The sequence below is a fragment of the Microcebus murinus genome, chromosome 13, assembly GCF_040939455.1.
Source record: "Microcebus murinus isolate Inina chromosome 13, M.murinus_Inina_mat1.0, whole genome shotgun sequence".
Classification (NCBI taxonomy): domain Eukaryota; kingdom Metazoa; phylum Chordata; class Mammalia; order Primates; family Cheirogaleidae; genus Microcebus; species Microcebus murinus.
Window position 1 is genome coordinate 73,195,555 of NC_134116.1, and position 19,420 is coordinate 73,214,974.

The following is a 19,420-nucleotide window of genomic DNA, read 5'->3' on the forward strand; positions in this document are numbered from 1 at the left end:
GGAATCCTTTTTCTTTAGGCAAACTTTTTGCTTACTCTCTTCTCTACAAACTTTGAGTGTTTTTGCTCATGTTTCCTTTTCTCCTTGCTGAAGATGCTCCCTGACTTCTCTTTAGTCCTATGTATTACTCCTATCCATCATTTATTTAACACTCATTGATCCTCACTGGGTCCTTACCATGTATGCTACAACATATGCTACGGACTAGGAAGGACATCCAACTCAGAAGGAGGGTATGATGGTCAATGAGCATTTCTTTCCAAATTTAAGGATGAAAATGAGGGTTTTATGAAAATGGAATTACAGTTAACTCAAGTTGAGTTGACCCAACTCAGACAGTAAAGAATACTGTAGAGTAGCAATAAAAATCTATTTCTAGTTATATTCTTGAAGCAAGAAAATGTTAAGGAAAAGTCTAGGCTTGCTTCCTGGGACCTGCTTTATGATGTTTTGGGATGACATAAAAGAAGAAACCACTTATTTCTCAACTCCTACTTTGTTCCTATCTTCTCAGTCAAAGAGATGGTCTCACGACTGAAGTGAACAGAAAGGCAATAGGGTGGGGCAACAAAAATCCAAGATGGTAGACGGTGTTAACCAAAATGAATGAAAGCCCTCTGGTTTGACAGTATCTCCCAGAAACTGAGAAATGCCAAAAATGAAAACATCAAAGAGTGATCAATTGCTGAGGAATCTGGTGAAAAGAGGAGTAGCCAGAAAGTTAAAGATGGCAAATGTCTTGAGTTTTCAAAACGGCGAAGAAGTAGGTTTTACAAGTGATAGCTGGATGAGCTCAGTGCTGGCCTTGGGAAGATCATAGAATAGACTATTAGGATGTTGCTTTGTGAACACATCAAAGAGAAAGTAAACAGGATAGTCCATGAGAGATAGGGCATGTCAGGTTCACTCATTTTCTTCTTTGAGAGACTGGCTAGGCAAAATTGTATGATGGACATTGGTGTAGGTCTATCAAGCATTGATCAAGTGGTTTTCTGATTTTTTTTATGGACAAAATAAGGAATGATACACATCCTTATCTGAAGGATGATGATGAAAAAATATCAAAAGACAATTTGGTGCTGTCCCTTTAGTTTAGCTTACTCCATGACAGGTAGAGATGGTTTATCTTATTTGCAGAGGACAGAAATCTGGGAGGAATAGTCACTATGTTGGAGGATACAAAAAGATCTTCACATTCTGGCAAGAAAAGCTGAATCTGACAGGATTAAATTGACTAGGGTTACATTTAAGGACCCACAACTACCTCTCAAATATTAAGTGCACAAGTACAGGATGGAGCGCACATCACTAAGTGGGTAACACATATGGCATGGGACTAGGAATTGTAGGAGCAAGAATACCAGGATTTAAGGGTATCAAGGAGTCACCAAAAGAGCAATATAACCTTCGGGCACCTAGAGTTCAGAAAGAAAGGAATACTGATTCTACCTGTTTGCCCCAGTCATGTCACAGGGATAACATTATGTTTGTTCTAGATATCATCAGTGAAGGGAAATATAGTCAAACATATACAGATTATTGTGACCAGAATGACAAACAAGTTTGAAACCAGGTCCTCTAGGGAAGCATCTAAGGGATGAAGGTTCTTGGAAAAGAGATTTGTGGTAGTATTGGCAGGTGATGACAGCTCACTTTAAATATCTGTAGACTTATGTAGAAGATGGATTAGATCTTTTGATTCATCCCATGGGGTAGATTCTATGATGGGGAGCTGTAGAGAAGTGTTAGGCAATAGTAATATGAACAAAATTTATCAGCATACTGCTTGGAATTCCATTTCCCCAGGGCCTCCTAATCCTCTTTCTGGATTCTTCTTCTCTGTAGCCCTAATTGCCACCTAACAAATTAGATTAGATTTTAAGCTATCTTTCTCCATTGGAAATTAAGCTCTACAAGGAGAGGGCTTTTCATATGTGTTTTTTACTGTTATAGTCTTGGTTCCTGACACTGTGTAGGTATTAGGAGATATTTGCTGAAAGAATGAATGAACATGTGGGTTTTACCAGCTTCTGCTCTCCTGCCATCGCTACTGAGAGCTGATGCCCATCTTGTTTTTCCCCTTCCCCTGACAACCTTACGTGGTGATGATTTGGTTTTGCTCTGTTGGTTTTTTGGGCTACTATATGCACAATTGAGGAGCAAAAGATGAGAGTAGATGGACAGGAGGGACAAGAAGTGGGGCTGGGGCTGGAGGAGACTTTTCTGGGAGTTTGGGAAGAGTGGCAGGCGTGTGGGTAAAGAACATGGGGAGGAAGGGAGATTAAAGGAAGGATTGCCGAGCCTATGAACTGCTTTAGGATATTTAAGCAGTGCTTGTGAAGAACTTGAGTTATTTTCAAACCAAAGTTTAGTTATTGGGTAGATTCATTGACGGTAACAATATTCTGAGACCACGTGGATCAGCTTCCAAAGGAACACAGTCAAAAGGTTTGAGTTTGAAGCCAAGCTCTAATACTTGTGAGCTGGGTAACTTTAGGCAAACAACCTCTATTCTCCAAGAGTGGGTTTCATGATTCCTGAAAGGGAGCTAATGGTGTCTGTTCCACCTCACAACTTTTAGGATCAAAGCCCAAGTGACAATTCCAAATATTGGAATTCTTTGTAAACTTTAAAAACGTGATCTATGAACATAAGGGATTGTGTTTTATCCCCCTGTGCTATTATCTTGCATATATTAATAGCAGACACTTAGTGAATGTTTATTGATGAAAGTTTCGTAATCTCTTTTCTATGAGTGTCTGGGAGAATTAAATTGCCTAGAAAGCATTAAATTGCCTAGAGCAGCTTGCATGGGGAGAAGCCCTGCTGGGTGATACTCAGGTTATGATGTGGTATCTAAGTTTTCTCAGACAAAGTAGAATTAAACATTTTTTATTTGGAGAAGTTGCTAGCTAATCTTGGCAATGAAGGTTAATCTCCATCTTTTTTCATTACAAAAATTTGGGACTTGTGCTATCAAAGTGCTTACATATTCTTCCCTATAGTGGGCTAGCAGGTACCCTGAGAGGCAAGTGTTGGCATAGAACAAAGGTAGGATCAGTAGACCAGGAAAGAACTTGGCCTGAGAAATCTAATTTTAACTCTCCTGCTTGGTCCTCTAGTGACCCCTCTGCTCCCCAAAAGTCAGCTTCCCCTAAATTAGAAACCAGAAGGTATAAAAGGGAATTATACATGGGGCAGGACAGTATGTGTTGGTAGCAGTTAAATGCTAGAACAATTTATTTTCATTTCTAAGTTTCTCATTATGGTAAAGCAAGCACTACCTTGGACAGCAGAAGACCTGAGTTCTAATTCTGACTCTTCCACTAACCAGTTGTAAATCTTAGATAACCATTGCAGACTTTACTTTGTGTATAATAAAAAGATTTAAGTAAAAATTCTGAAACTTCTATGAATTTTGACTATAGAATTTAAATTGTTACTGTAAAACAAGAATCTTTCCCTTCCTTTTGGCTAGTACTATTTTATTTTTCCTCCCTTGAGCATTATTCAGGCAGTTCCAAGGACAATATTGATTCACCAAAGGAATATGTTGTGATTTTAAGAATTTCCAGGAAGACTAGAAGCAGTGTAGTTACAGTTTCCTCTCTAGAGGAGTCTGGATGCCTAGAGCCAATGCATAGCTACCCCAGTGTGACAATGACAAAATGACCGCATACTCTAGGATGGAGCAGCAGGTCTGACTGCAGCTGAGATTTACAGAGAAAATAATCAAATCTATGTTCTCATGAGATTCTACCTAGTGGACTTCCTTCAATGACTTCCTTTCTTGTATGGAGGACTCTGTACCTAAATCCATGAACTTGGAATCCTTGATAATATGTCAAACCAAATGTGTTTGTCCAGTATCAGCAAAGATTCAGATCATTTTTATTCCTGGATTTTTAACAAAGTTTAAATTTCTAGAAACTTCTTCTTCTGTGCTGGACGTTGACAGATAAAACAATAAGATGATGTTACTGCCAAGGGGTTTCACAGCATGTATAGCATTATCTTGCTAATTTTGTTATCTAACGATCCTCTTGGCAAATGTAACCTCTCCAGTGCCCCAGAGTGACTGGGCCCAAAGGGACAGATAGACACTAATCCAATACAAAAGACTGATACATGAGCCTAAATATTCTCAATTTATTAAATGAATAGGAGGTATCCCATTCCACCAGTAAGAATCCTTTTATTCCCTATTCAATGCAACTTTTCAAATACTTTAGTATGAAGAAATTGGGAAGTTAAATTTCTCATCATAAGGTTACTTGGTGAGTAGGGAATGAAAGCAAAGGGATATGGATAGTATTAAGAGAAAGTTCATGGAAACATGGTGGAGACCGATGATCCATCCCTGCCCTCCAACAGAGACTGTTTCTAGGGAGGTATTATATTTCCCACATCCTGGTTTTCTGTCTTGGATGACACAGGAAGCAAATTGGCCCCTTCTTTCTCACTGAATACTATTTCTTTTCCTTCCTTCCTTCCTTCCTTCCTTCCTTCCTTCCTTCCTTCCTTCCTTCCTTCCTTCCTTCCTTCCTTCCTTCCTACAGAGTCTCACCCTGTCCCCCCAGGTAGAGTGCAGTGGCATCATCATAGCTCAGTGTAACCTCAAACTCTTGGGCTTCGGTGATCCTCCTGCATCAGCCTCCTGAGCAACTGAGACTACAGGTACACACCACCATGCCCAGCTAATTTTTTCTATTTTTAGTAGAGATGGGGTCTCACTTTGTTCAGCTGGTCTCGAACTCCTGACCTTAAGCAGTCTTCCTGCCTCAGCTTCCCAGAGTGTTAAGATTATAGGCATGAGCCACCTTGCCTGGCCCTGAGTGCTAGTTCTTATTTGCTGACCATGCCTGATGTATTGATATTTTCTCTCTTCAAATATGCTAAAATCACTGATTGTACTGCTTTTGTGGTTTTGCTTCTAATACCTTGGGAGACAGTCTGTATCCTAGCATAATATGGTTTAGATGATCTAATCATTCTGTTTATGCTATCCCTCTTTTTCCAAGTTAAAAAGTACATCTAGTGCTTCTGAATCATTTCCAAATAATCTTGAGAAAAAGCATAGAACTACATATTTTTCTACTCAGTTATTTTTATCTCAACTCCAGGTTAATGCTCTGAAAAGGTTTAAAGAAAATCAGTTCAGCTACTTGAAATTATGAAGTGAAAAGATAATATACTTTTAAATGCTTTATTGTCTAATCTTAATTACATTTAGAAACATCAATGTAATGATAGGGATAATAAACTTGATATTTCATTTTATAATTAGATCAAAAATATCTTAAACCGAACATCACAAGTGAATTTTCCATAAATACACTATTAATAGCTACTTACATCTTTTTAACTTTTGTGTATTTGATGAAAACTTTATCTGGAAGACTGTGGATTTTGTTTTTCTTAAGAGACCTAAAATAACATGCAAAGCAAACTTCATTATGGATTTTTATGGCCAACCAAACTCTTCCCTAGAAGCTGCATGCTTGGGAAGAGAATCTTTGATGATGTTCCATGGTACATAACACACATTTGAACATGACAGTAACTAAAAACTTTTCATTGGAGAATGAAAAATTCATAAAGCAATATTAGTTTACAAATATTTGAAAAGTGTAGCCAGTTAGTATAATACACTAGAAAGTCCATGGTGATTTAACTTTTTCTTTTACTCTCTGGGTAAATTAGCAAAACACAACAAACAAAACCAAAAAGCAACCAAAGATCCTAACCCACTCATTGATGCCCAAATGATGACATGACTGCAAATTCTTGAGGCTCCTAAAAACTTTATGCAAAGTAAAGAAAAGTTTGTACGATATGGCACCGTTAGCTTCATGGATCTTTTTGCAGTCTTGGATAAATTACTAACATTGAAAATGAGATAGAATAAGCAAAGTGTTTCCTTTCTTTTTCCTTTCAACATTTCAGCACAGGCATATTAGTAATAATACACAAATTAAAAAGTAATTGAAAAAAATACTCCAGACCACAGACATTTGTAAGTTAAATGATCACTGGGCTAATCTAATATATAGCATTTAAACACTTTTTCCCCTGGATAGGAAGTGTCCAGAACTCTCTGATGACTTGTGGTTTTAAAAAGAGTTTCTATTATTTTGCTAATATACAAGCAAAACTATCATGTTTTCATTTAATGTAACTTTAGGGACAAATACTGTCAAGAATTGAGTTCAACTCACAGTAACGTCACATTGCTGGAAATCCTTGGCACAGATTTTAAGCCAGCATTTACACATTCCAGTTCAGTTTCTTTGCAGTCACAGCGTGGTGGATACTGGTTTAGAACTAGGGGGACAAAAAGAGTAAGATTTCACTCATTAAAAAATGCATTTCTTTAATTATGACTTTGAATTGATATCTGTTAAATATACCCATTAAGCCCATTTTAAAGGCAAATAAGAATTCTCTTGTAATCAGATATACACTAATGTGGTCTTCTTAGTTCTAGCTTCTGGTAGCCAGTTCAGAGACATTTAACAGGTGATTGGAAAGAAACCACAGAAATGTTAAATAGCATAAAACCATATAGTGAAGCAAGAATAAGAATCTTGCTAATCTTGTTTGTCACAATTATTCAATATTTATATTCTTGCAGTCATAGGCTAATACATAAAAATAGCATTAATGGAGATGGTCATTTTCTTCTTTTTATCTTTTCAGTCCCACAAGCTAACAGCAGACTGGGTAGCCAGTGAAATACATTTGACCTGAAATTGAAATTCTGAAGCAAATTTATCACACTACCCATATAAACCCATGCACTACAAATCATGTTTTTTGCAAAGCTGGTACCATTTTTGAAGCAATAACACTTACAGCATTCCTGTGTTAATGCCATGTTGTTAGCATTTCTGTGGACTGTGCCAAATATGGTCGCCCATCCACTAGTGTCACCTGTGAAGTGGTGATTGACGTGTGTCAGTTATTCTAGAAATCAAATACCATATTACAAAACAAAATTTGAGCATGAAATTAAATTAAAAATTTGTTTAAGTAATAGAATGATTGATATTTAAATACATAAATAGTAAGGGTGAATAAAACCAGGGAAACATCTGTGGGGGTTCTGTTTTTTACAATGACAAATATTTTAAATTTATCATAAAATATATAATGCAACTATATAATTGTTTTACATAAATATAAATGACTTGAAAAAATCACCTATTTCTAATACTGATATTTTAAATGTTTGACTTTAAGTGTGAAGACCTCAGAAGAAAATATAATCTGAATTTTATTTTTGACATGTGTATACCACTGCCTAAATATATCTTAATACATACTTGATAGATATATTGAGTTCTGATAAAATTTATGTCACTTGATCTTTTCTAATAAACAAAAACAAAGTTCTTTTTAATAAAGGCTTTTGAGTCCAGTTGAGGAAAATAACATTTTCTCAGTTTGTCACATGTTAAATCAATTTGTCATATGCTGATTTGTCATATGTAAATATGATTTGTTAATTTGCCAAATTTTCTTCTCTTCTTGTGATAAATTATATTTTTTGAAAAGGAAGACTAATTTTGAAGTATTGTTACTTTACCATATGCTATAAAAATTATAAAATATGCATTATAACATATGATACTGAAGTTCCCCCAAATAGATAAGTAAATTTAAATAATTGCTCACAGTCTCCTTTGATCCCAGCTTCTTTAATTTATTTCTATTTCCTATTAGTATCCTCAATGATTCTACTATGATGCTTGTTCACATGCATTATTTAATTTGAGTTCAGAACATCCTCATCAGGTAGATAAACACTCATGGTCTCTGATTCTCATGCAGCAAAGAGGAAAAGCCAAGAATTTGAGTAACCTGGCCACTAGCATCCAGAGAGCTGCCCCCAAAACTGAGCACTGATTAAGTGCCTAGTGTGTACTTTACTGTTCTAAGCTCTGGTGACAATAAAACAAATAAGACACAGGCCTATTTTCATGGAGTTCCTGTCCAGGAAGAGAAATAGAGTGAGAAGATAGGGCAGCCTCGTTAGTGCAGTTGCACAGAGACACCCTGGGTGCTGTGGCAACACCCATCCTAGACCAGTGATACAGGTTCAGAGTGGCCAGGGAAGCCCTCTTGGAGGAGGGGATACTTGAACTGGGTTCTGAAGGATGAGTAGGAGTGATCCCTGGGAAGCATGGGCAGAGGCTGTTTCCATCAGAGGGAAGCATGCCTGAATACTCAATGGCAGGAGAGCAGATTCTAGAGACAGATGCTTGGTGTTTCCAGGCTTTGCTGCCCCTCTTTGATGGATGGTTGGGCAGTGCCAAAGAGAGGTATCTCCATGTGGCAGAAAATACAAAGGATTCTTTCAGATTCAGATCTGGGTTCTAGAGTCTACTCTGTCACTAACTAGACATGTCCACCACTCTTAACATTAGTTTCCTCTAGGGGAAAAATAGGTAGGTTAGAGTAGATAATATATATGTCTCACTCTACAGACCTAAACTTGGCCTGTAAGGCCCTATGTGATCTAGCCTCTGCTTACACCTTTGTCCTCAATTTATATCCTCGTTCTGTTCAAACCACACTGGCTTCTCTGTCCCTCAAACACGTCATTTGTTTCATTCAGCCTCAGGGCCTTTGAACTTACAGTTTCCTTTGCTGGATTTTTGTTCCTCTAGAATATTTTGTGTTTCCTTTATTTATTTATTTATTTTTCATTTAGTTCTTAACTGACATGTCATCATCTTAAAAAAGTTTTCTCTGGTTACATCCTTAAAGTATCCCTTCTTCCTCCAAGTCACTTTCTATCTCATTACCCTGTTTTATTTTCTTCATGGTACTTACCACTCTCTGAAACTAATTTACTTGTGTATAGGTTTGTTGTCATTTTAGTTCACACTGTGTGAACTCCACAAGGTCAAGACCGTTGTCTCCCTCAAGCCTACTGTGTCCCAGTGACTTATAGCTCCCAGCCCAGAGTGGGCACTCAGTACAGGTCTGCTCAATCAATTAATTTCCTAGAAGGGCCCATTCACACTTTGTGGATATTCTTGCAGCAAAACCAAATTACCAGCCATAAGGGAAGTAGTCATAGGTAGCCCCTTAAAATTAAAATGTGAGTCTCCAAGTAGACTTTAAAATGTAATTTCAATTTTTATAAAAGATAACATTTTATAATACTGTTTTTCTGATTCCTGGCACCCTGCCTATATGAAAATTCATGTCAACGTCACAAATAAATTGAGGGGTAATTATTATCATTACAAAGAGAGTGCCTATAGAACACCCGGTCGGCTCTCCAAGTTCATTACGTAAAGTCATTATCTAAACTTGCCCAGAGTTTTGGGGAGTTCATAGAGCAAGCAGGCAGCAGAGTGGGAACACAGTGGGGCACTCACCACAGTTTTCCTCATCTGCCCCGTTCCCGCAGTCATCCTCACCGTCGCAGTGGAAAGCTCGGGGTAAGCACTTGGTGAGATTCCCACAGGGAAAATATCCCTTTTGGCATAAAGGAGTGATCGTACTACCTTCAGTCAGTACAAAATCTATGTGAAAAAGAGGACAAAAATCTCACATAAGAGAAACAAAGCCTTAATATGGCCAAGATCTGTCCATGTTGTCCTACTTAATTTTCACAAGAACCCCACGAGTTGAGTTTGCCTGGTACTATACTTAATGCACATTTTTTTGAGGAATATTCTTAACGATAGCATTTCAAACAACCATGATCCCACTCAACACCAGCTAGACCAAGAATGTAAGCAAGGTTCATGCTGAGTTCACCTCCATAAGGTCATAGTAAACAAAACCAAACGCATTGTCCTTCTTTAGTATGAAGTGAAGGAGTTGTCCACTCTTGGAAACAGAAAGGCAAAACCATAAGCTACTTGGAGCCAATAGATAAATTTATTTACTTATTAATTTTTTTACAAGAAGGATTTGAGGTGACATAATAAAAATACATATGCAAAGAGAAAGTTTAGGTGGGAGTTAGAGAGAAATCCAGAACCACATTAGAATAAGGAAAGATAATACTAAGTAACAATATCTAACACTCATTGAGTTTGTGGTGGTTGTCTTAGTCCTTCAACCAGCCTGTGGTTTGGGCGATTTATCCTTCATGTTTCAGAATTAGGGAAGTCAAATATCTTGCCTGCGGTCATTCGTTTGGAAAGTGACACAGGCTGGGTTTGAGTCATCCCTCTGACACTAGAGGCCACTCTTAACCATTGTGCTACAAGGATATCAATCAAATCCAGAACCTGAATTTCAAGGATCATAAGTCCTCAACGAGGGTCAGTTAAAAATAATCTTTTTATGTTGGGCACATAAGAGAAGACCAACAAGAGTTGAATAACTGCTGGGTTCAATAAGAGAGTAAAGAAAGGAAAAATAATTAACATTTACAGAAGTACTATATCTGTGGGTAGCATGACCAAAACAATTCCAGAAGTTTATATGTAAGAGATATTCTTTCAATTTTGGGAGAGTACTTTCCAGAAAACAAAGAGACATGTTTGTAAATTAGCTAGTAAAATTATGAAAGTCATGTATTTTTTAAAAAGGAGTTGAGGATGAAACTTCACAGACACTGATTTAAGGCAAGTGAACATAGACATAGGAATGGCTGTATTTCATCATGACGCATGGAAGGGAGCAAGGGGTGTTTGCGAAGTGCTCCTAACCACATCACCAAAGATTGGCATCATGACCAGGAATTTCCTTGGGTCTGTGAGGGGGATGACTTTTTTTAACATAACAAAAGGATAGGGAGCAAATGTTCATGGAGCATCATCTACTCTGCCCCGAATATTTCCTTGTTACTTTATTTAATGTTAATGGCAACTCCATATGATTGGTATTATTACCTCCAAATAATGATTAAGAAGTGACTTCTACTCTGGTTTTGGAGAAAATGTCCTTGTGAGGTCTGGTTTCTCCAAGTAAATGTTGCTTTGTGGAATGATGTCCTCCCCCCAAATCCCTCACGGGGACTCTCTTAGAGTAGGTAACACCTCCTTGACCTCATTGTTTAACAAATGATGCCAAATGTTAAAGGGCAAAAGTTTGAGTTTAGGCACTAAAGCTATGGCTCAATTACAAGTGCATGTTAGGCTTTTAGTGATATCATCTGAGAGGATAAGTGGATTATTTGAGCTTTAGTGGTTTAGTTCTGATGAATATGGACATCCTATAAGCACCTGACAGCAGAGCATCAGAAGGAAAGGTGCACACTCCTTCCCTGACCGAGGAGGTAGACTCAGAGCACGGCTTTGGGATATTTTCAACCCACTGCGTTTTTGTTCTTACAGAAGCAAAAACTATTTTCTCTGCTATTGCTGCCATGGTGGATGAAAGATTTACTATCAGACCCCATGCATAAGACCAGTCAAGTCTGTGACTATTTTAGGCAGACTTCTCTGCTGCATGGAGTTGGGGCTGGCTTGTTAAGCCTGTTCACGCAGGGAGAGGCATACTGAGTCATAGATTTCAAAATCCCTTAACTTCTTACTTGTAAAGATTTCTATAGAAGGCAGATTTATAAAAACTAGTAATCCTCCTGTGTTTGGAACATGAATGAGTGGGAGTCAATATATCTTTGTGTTGTGGCTTTGAAATTTTTTTAAGACAGTAACTCATAATTAGAAATAAATTTTGTATCACAATCCAGCATACACCCAAACACACCCATCACCACCCCTCACACACTCACACGCACCCCCCAGCCACTCCCACACTCACCCTCCATAATCTCCCCACACCCTCCAGGCACCCACATATACCCACATACACCAGCACACAGCCACACATTCACTCACAAACACCCAAGCACCCACACACCCACACCAGCACACACTCACCCCCCCACACTGACCCACACACCCACCCACACAAACCCCATACACCCACACTCACATCCACACGATGAAAACAAAACTTCTTGAAATATTACCTACCTTTTACTATGTGGGATGAACTCTGATCATTGCTATTCTATCTCATTCACTTGAAAAGGGATCACAAGCCACTACATTTGATGTCATGATCCACTGATGGGATGCGACCTACTATTTGAAAATACTCATTGATGCTAATGCACTCCAGAGACCATCAGACCTAGATTAGAATTCTCTCTGCCACTCACTAGCTGTGTGGCCTTCAGCAAGCTACTTAACCTCTTTAAACCTCAGCTTCCTCATATTTAAAATATAATTAATGGCAGTGTCTCCTTGGTGTGTATGCTTTAGGGACTAGACAAGCAAGTACTCGGGAAGTGCTGGGAGCACCTGGCCCACTGTCACCCTCAGTAAATGTTGGCACTTAGGGAATTCCCACACCAGGTAAGAAAATAGAACTTAAAGAGGGAATCTCTATGTAAAATGGAAACTTGCTGTGTCTTAGCATTTCGTGATTTTTTAAATGTGACTTCTATGAAAGATATAAAAGGATCTATCCTATAAGCTTCCTTCACTTCATATGTTTCTATCTTAAAAGCCACATGAACATATATGATTTTTATTTTAAGCAGCCTCAGGTCTCTTTCAAAAGCTGACGGAGGGTTGTAAATGATAAACAATGAAAGTGTCCTTACAACCTCCTGACAATAATATTTTCTCAATGTTTAGGAGATGTGATTAAGCATTTGATAAAATAGAATTTGGAAATAAATAGCTGAAGCTGTGTGAGTAAGATCTTTTAAAGGTGGTATCTTGAGTTTCCTTCCGGGGTTTTTCATGAAGCTAACCGTGAGTTCTTTGAGGGCTGGACCTCACCAAATGCCATCTCACGGATGCAGAGGTACTTAAAGGCAGAGGCAGTCAGCCAACTGTCACAGAAGAGAATCCAGATCATTTCCTTTTCCCTCAAAAAAGAATTGAGTTGCATCTAGCAAGTATGGGCAAAGGAAGAGGAAGGGAAGTACTGACCATGTATGAATAGAATCTCCCAATAGCATTTTTCATAATTCTCTATTTTCCACCACAGAGAAATGTCTTCCAGAAGACATTTCAAAATATAACTTTTATGTGGAAGGAAGATAAACAAGTGAAATATAGTCCCTACCCCTTGTTCTCTGTGGCCTAAATCCTTATTGTCTAACTTAGTGTCTTCCTTGGTGCTCAATAATTTTTTAAATGAACAAATAAATTAATGAGCCATTTAGGAATTAAAAAAAAAAACACTAGAAGGAAGAGCCCATTTAAAAATTTAAGCTTCCTAAAGGAGAAGCTTGTTGTTATTTTGATGACAAAATACTGTTTAGTCTTCCACATACTTCATTTATCATTCTGCTCTGTCAGTATACAATTTAAAAAATAATTAAGAACTCCTGCTGTGTTTGGCACATCCTGAAAAAGAATCCCTAACAGTCTGTAGAAAGCATATTCTGCTGTCTGTTCTCCCTGCCATCTGTGGAAGTGGAAAGAGACAGTTTTTATTGAAACTTGGGGATTATAAAAGTGAGGATGCCTACATCGCAGCAATGTTGATAGCTTCTGCAGCAGTTTCCACGGGACCCCTGCCAAACACACAGCCGAGGGGATGTTAGAACATATGAAAAGAAATTGCTCAGTAATAGTCCTTCCTCTGTCTTCTGGTCAATATCCTGTACGCATCTATAAAAAGGGATTTTAAAATGACTTTTGATAGACTCTTGAAGCCAACTGGACTGCTGCCCAATGATATTTCTTGCTTCCTTCCAACACTTTCCCTGGGCTAGTGGGAAACAACAGGTGAGAATGATGTTTTAGTTCCTCAGTTGAGGAATCGATGGAGTCTTTGCTTTCTCTGGTTCTCTGCCAATGCTAGTCCTATATGAAGCTGAAAAAAAAAAAAGCCTGTGTCCTCTTCGTCCGGTGTTCTGGCTGAGACCTCCCACACTAATGCCAGAGATGATGACTCCATGGCCCTGGGGGAGCACTGGGGACACTGGCCAAGGAGGCCACTTCCCAGAGTGCACCACTCCTGGGGGCATTCAAGTCAATTCAGATGACATGATCACCGAGGAAGGCAGTGGTGCTGCTGGGTGACTAGAAATCCTAGATGAAGCCTGTGCCATTGACTCTAAAGAGCCAACTAACTGCAGCACCAGAAAAAAACATTCATTAAACATCCAGGGAATGTTAACCAAGTGTCTACTATGTGCCGGACTTGTTGTCAGTCAACGAGACAGACAATGTCCATTCCTACCTGGCCCTCAGGTGCTGGGATCTTTGCAGGAACAGCAACACCATTCTGGGCAGCTCCAGTGAGACGTAAAGGTGAATCCAGCTCCATTCCGAGTCCACCTGCCCAAGACCCCTGCTTTTGCAGAGAGTCTTGAGTTTCACTCAAAGCGCACCTTTGTCGGGTAGATGTTTCCTTCTATCTATTGAAGGAAACTAGGAAAGACTTTCTAAAACAGCTTTTATGTAAAGGTGGGTGGAGATAAATTGGCCTCTTGGTTGTGTTTTTTAAAAAAAAAAAACTTGGAAATCTTATGCTTTTATGCTACTGTTTGTTTGGTCCTCCCTGTCCACAGAGTATTCCTAGGCCACATCAGTCATTTACAGGATTCTGATCAAGTTTTCTTCACACATTTACCCCCATCTTCTTCCCATTTCAAAGATTCCTGCCTTAGCTGAATTTCTCTAAACCCCTATTTTCTGCAGTGTTCTTCTGGCACAAACCAACCAGCAGCTCAAGCCAGTGAAAGCCCCTCAGGGCTCTACACACAGATTTTCTGCAGGAAATTTTACCCTGTCTCCCTCTTCTGAAGATTGCCTGATGTTTGAACAGACATATTTGGGGAAAGGGTGCCTAAGTTTGTGGAACAGAGTGTAGGCACAACACATTTTGATTTAAATTGGTAAAAACAGAGAATTGCCAAGAGAGAATTGTTCAAATTGCTAACATCGTTGTCAGCAGGGATGGATTTCACCTCACACCCCCCTTGCTGGGTGCCTCTGTGTGGGTCGCAAACTAAATGCTGTGGCCCTTGATGAATTATAAGGGATTTAAGGAAACAAGGAAGACTTCTCTTCCAAAAGTATTTCTTCTGCCCACTGGTAAACTGCCTAAACTTCACTTTTAGAGATGCATTCTTTTAGGTTAAAAATCTTATCTTTTAGTATTTAAATACCCCATCTTATTCTGCATGATGTGAGAGGCGATCTTCTTCCTAAAACCTGCCTGAGGACAGAGAACACAGCGAACGCACAGTGGGGCGGGCAAAGACCATGGGAGGGTGACCGTGGAGCGGACAGTCAAGCTGACGCCTGATAGAGCTTGGCAGGGAAGACATGGAAAGGAGAGAAAGTGATACCTCTTCTGATTCATCGACTGCTCTGTCTCAAGAAACTCTCTTGGATTCTCAAAGATTCCCCCCGACCACGTGCACGTACACAGGCAGATGCTCAGGGATTCACACAGATTTGCAGCTGCTTGCCAATAGTTTCACTTTCCCTTGTTTTGCTTTGCCGTCCAAAGCGGGTGGGACAGGTGTTGTCAGAGAATCACCTCCTACCCTCACCAGGTTCCAGGGAGCCTCCTGGACCCTGGAGGTCTTAGAGTCTGTCGTGGAGCCTGCGTGGCCTGGTCTTCACTTACCCATTCTCTGTAGGGTGATTGGGGGAGGACAGCTTGGCTCTAGAATATCTGGGAGCCTTACCTCAGTCTTGTGCAGCAACTATAAACATCTGGGGATGAGTAAAGGAGGGACTGGCTGGAATTGGTCCACCTCAGACTTTCTTCTACCATAGTGGAGGCCCTAGCCCAGACAGAGGTCTCCCAGCCCATGCTGATCTGAGGGCTCCTTCCAAAGGCCCCTACCCAGGTTCTCTTCTCCAGCCATGGTGTAGGGAGCAGGAATAGAAGCAAATAAGATATTCCTTAAAATGCTACCCTGAGGACAAAACAAAATTAAAACCCCAAAAACAAAAACAAAAGCTTCTATCAATTTATAATATGTTTTTATTAATTTTTTTTCTTTTTTTTTTTAGAGACAGGGTCTCTCTCTGTTACCCAGGCTGGAGTGCAGTGGTGGCGTAGTCATAGCTCACTGCAACCTTGAACTCCTGGGCTCAAGTGATCCTCCTGCCTTAGCCTCCCAAGTAACTAGGACTATAAGCGTGCACAAATGTTTTTTTCTTTATTTTGTAGAGACAGGGTCTTGCCATGTTGCTCAGGCTGGTCTCAAACTCCTGGTCTCAAGCAATCTCCTGCCTCAGCCTCCCAAAGTGCTGGGATTACAAGTGTGGGCCACTTTGTTCTGCCTCAACTTACAAATTTACCTGCATACAAGACTGCTGCATGTGCCCATGCAGGACAAACCTCCCACAAGTTTGGGGTGCTATTCACATAGACTCCATGTGCAGAGCCTTATGGAAATCTCACCATCCTAGTCCAAAGTTCTGGATGCTCCTTTTAAGATGCACAAAGGATGGAAGACACCCTTCTTACCCATAGTAAAGCCTCCCATCTGTGTTCTATATTCCACTTGATCTCATTTTCCCAGACTCTTTCTTCATTAATCACTTTCTTTCTTTCCTATATTTTCAATATCTGTATCTCTCCACTGTATTTTTAACATTAATCTTATTCAATCAGTTCTCATCTTCAAAACAATCAAATAAACCAACCAGCCAAGCCAAATCCTGTTATATCCACATGCCTCTAGAACTGGTACACTTTTCTCCCTTTCACAATTAAATTTCTCAGAAGTACCATACAAGTCAATATCTCTATTTCTTTACTACCCTTTCATTCTTAAATCTACAGCTTCCAGTCTTGGCCTTGCTGCTCCACTGAAATTCTTCTCACCAGAATCATTAGCATCCTTTTTGTTACTAAATCCAACAGTTATTTTACAGTCCTCTTCTTACTTGGCTTCCCATCCAACCACATTCACCAAGTTGAAAGCTTTTTGCCCTTGGCTTTATGATGCCTCACTGTCCTGGTTTACTTCCTCTTCCTTATTTTCTAAAGGTCCCTTTCCCCTCTTCCTGTTCTTAATTCATCAGCTCCTTTTTCTTTGTCAATATCCTGAATGTCACTGATGTGCATTAGGTCAGAGGTGTCTAGGTTTTCAATTTGAAAACCAATAATTGGTCCATTTGAGACCAATAAAAGGACTCAAAGAACTTAGAGGGACTTGCAAAAAGTTGCTAATATTTTAGCTTGTCAAATAAGGATATGTTTTAAAAACTCCTAAGTTGCCATGTATTTCAATATTGCTTTATAAGAAACATAGTTAAAAATTAGAGAGAACATATCCATAGAAGAAAAGACAACCCTTTCAAAGAAATGCATTTAGCTTTATGAAGAACAAACTAATTTGCGTATGCTCATGATCGGGTGAAACTTTCGCTGCCGACAGCAGTGGTCCGGAACAGTGTTTGGAACTGTGTGTGAGAAAACGGAATCTGGCAATACGACCAGAATTCTTTCCAGAGGTTAGCCCTCTATTCTCTAACTTAGAAATACTTTCTCCCAGTTTGTCACTTGTCTTTAACTTTTCTTAGGAGCAGCTTCAGAGATAAAACTGAGGCTTGTGGCTCAGATCCTGACTTTAAAATAATTATTCATCATTATGTAATATATACATGTAAAGAACCTCAATTTGTATCCCCCAAAATCTATTCAAATAAAAACTAAAATAAAATAATTATCCAAACTAAAAATAGAAGGTAACTCACTTGATTTAATTAGGATATCTATAAAAACCCAAACCATATAATATATTTAACATTGAGTTTTTGAAGGCTTTCCCTTTGATATTGGGAACAGAACAATGATGTCCACTATTACTATATGTATTCATTATTGTACTGAAGGACTTAGCCAATGCAGTTAAGCAAGGAAAGTAAATCAGTGGTATAAATACTGGGAGAGGAGAAATAAAACTGTGATTATTCATGGCTGGTATGACTATGAACATAAAAAATCCAAAATAATAAATTATTAGTATTAGGGAGTTTAGCAAGGCTTCTGCAAAGTCAATTGTATTTTTATATATCAGCAACAAACAAAAATGAGATGTTTAAAACACATCTTATACTATAGCATCTATAGTGTTATATATTTAGGCATAAATCTAGCAAAAATGTATACAATACTTATGCAAAGTATATACTATTATTGAGAGTCATAAAAGCCCTAAATAAATGTAGATTAAAACAATCTCAATAAAAATCCTAGGGGTTATAGAGAAGTGGATTCTCCTAGGCATGTGGAAATACAAACAGAAACGAAGAGCCAGGCCAGTCTTGGGGAAGGAGACAAGGTGAGAGAATTTGTCATCTGTGCAGTGAGACTTGTATAGTGGTATGAGAATTCAGGCAGTGTAACATTGGTGCAAAGACTGAAAAATAGTCCAACAGAATAGAATACAAAGTTTGGAAAAAGATAGAGCCATGAACATTTGCACTGCAAAGCAGTGTGGGAAGGTTATAAGCAATTCCAGGTGGGTGTGAAAGGTGAAACAATAGAGTTTCTGGAGAATAATGTAAGAGAAAATCTTTATGACCATGGAGTAGAGATCATAAGGAGAATACAAAAAAGAAAAACCAAACAAAAGCACTACTCATGAAAGAAAAGATATCTAAATTACAATATATTAAAATTAAAAACTTCTATTAAAAAAAAAAAGAAAAAATAACCATTAAAAGTGCAAAGGCAAGCTGCAGGGTAGAAGATATTTGCAAAGGGCCTATAATGAGAACATATACAGACATCCTACAAATCAATAAGGAAAAGATGAGCAGTGAATAGAAAAATGGGCAGGAGACTTGAATAGGTACTGAATATAAGAGGATATCCAAATGGCTATAAACATCTGCAAAGGTATTAAATCTAATTCATAATCAGGGAATGAAAATTAAAACCACAGTAAGATATCACTACAGATTACTAGAATGGGTATAATTTTCTTTTGTTTAAACCCAATACTACACTATTTGGTGAGGATGTGAAACTATGCAGGCTCGCATACACTGGTGGGAATGTTAATTGGAACAGCTGCTTTGCAAAACAGTTTGTCATCATCTACTAAACTCAAAGCTTTGCACACACTGTGAGTCAGCAGTTTTACTTCTAGGTATGCCCACAGAAATGCATGCATATGTGCACCAAGAGACTCATACAAGAATATTCACAGACCCATTATTCATAATAGGCCCAAACTGGAAATAATCCAAATGTTTTTGAAAATTAAAGTGGCTAAAATTGTGTGGCATGTTCCTCCACAAAGACTATATAGTCTTGAAAATGAACAAACTAGAGCATCCAAAGTGATTTCAGATCAAGCACAACCACTGAATAGTTCTCCATTACTTTTTACAAGTATCTTGTATTCAGTTAGGAAAACATTCCTGGAAGCCCTGATTTTAAGATAATACAATATTGAGATGTTCATATATGCTGTTCGGTATCTAAAATGCAATTTTTCTCC

The 19,420-nt window shown here is 38.6% G+C and overlaps 1 protein-coding gene across 1 annotated transcript in view; it reads right to left on the reverse strand.

Moving 5' to 3' along the window:
• RXFP2 (relaxin family peptide receptor 2) overlaps positions 1–19,420 on the reverse strand; it is an 86,788-nt gene that overhangs the window by 27,098 nt on the left and 40,270 nt on the right. Inside the window, exons 3-6 of the mRNA XM_012752161.3 lie at positions 9,393–9,539; positions 6,856–6,933; positions 6,219–6,324; positions 5,356–5,427 (exon numbers count right to left, since the gene is read on the reverse strand). Of these exons, the coding sequence (XP_012607615.2) occupies positions 5,356–5,427; positions 6,219–6,324; positions 6,856–6,933; positions 9,393–9,539 (403 nt within the window). The remainder of the gene's footprint in view (positions 1–5,355; positions 5,428–6,218; positions 6,325–6,855; positions 6,934–9,392; positions 9,540–19,420) is intronic.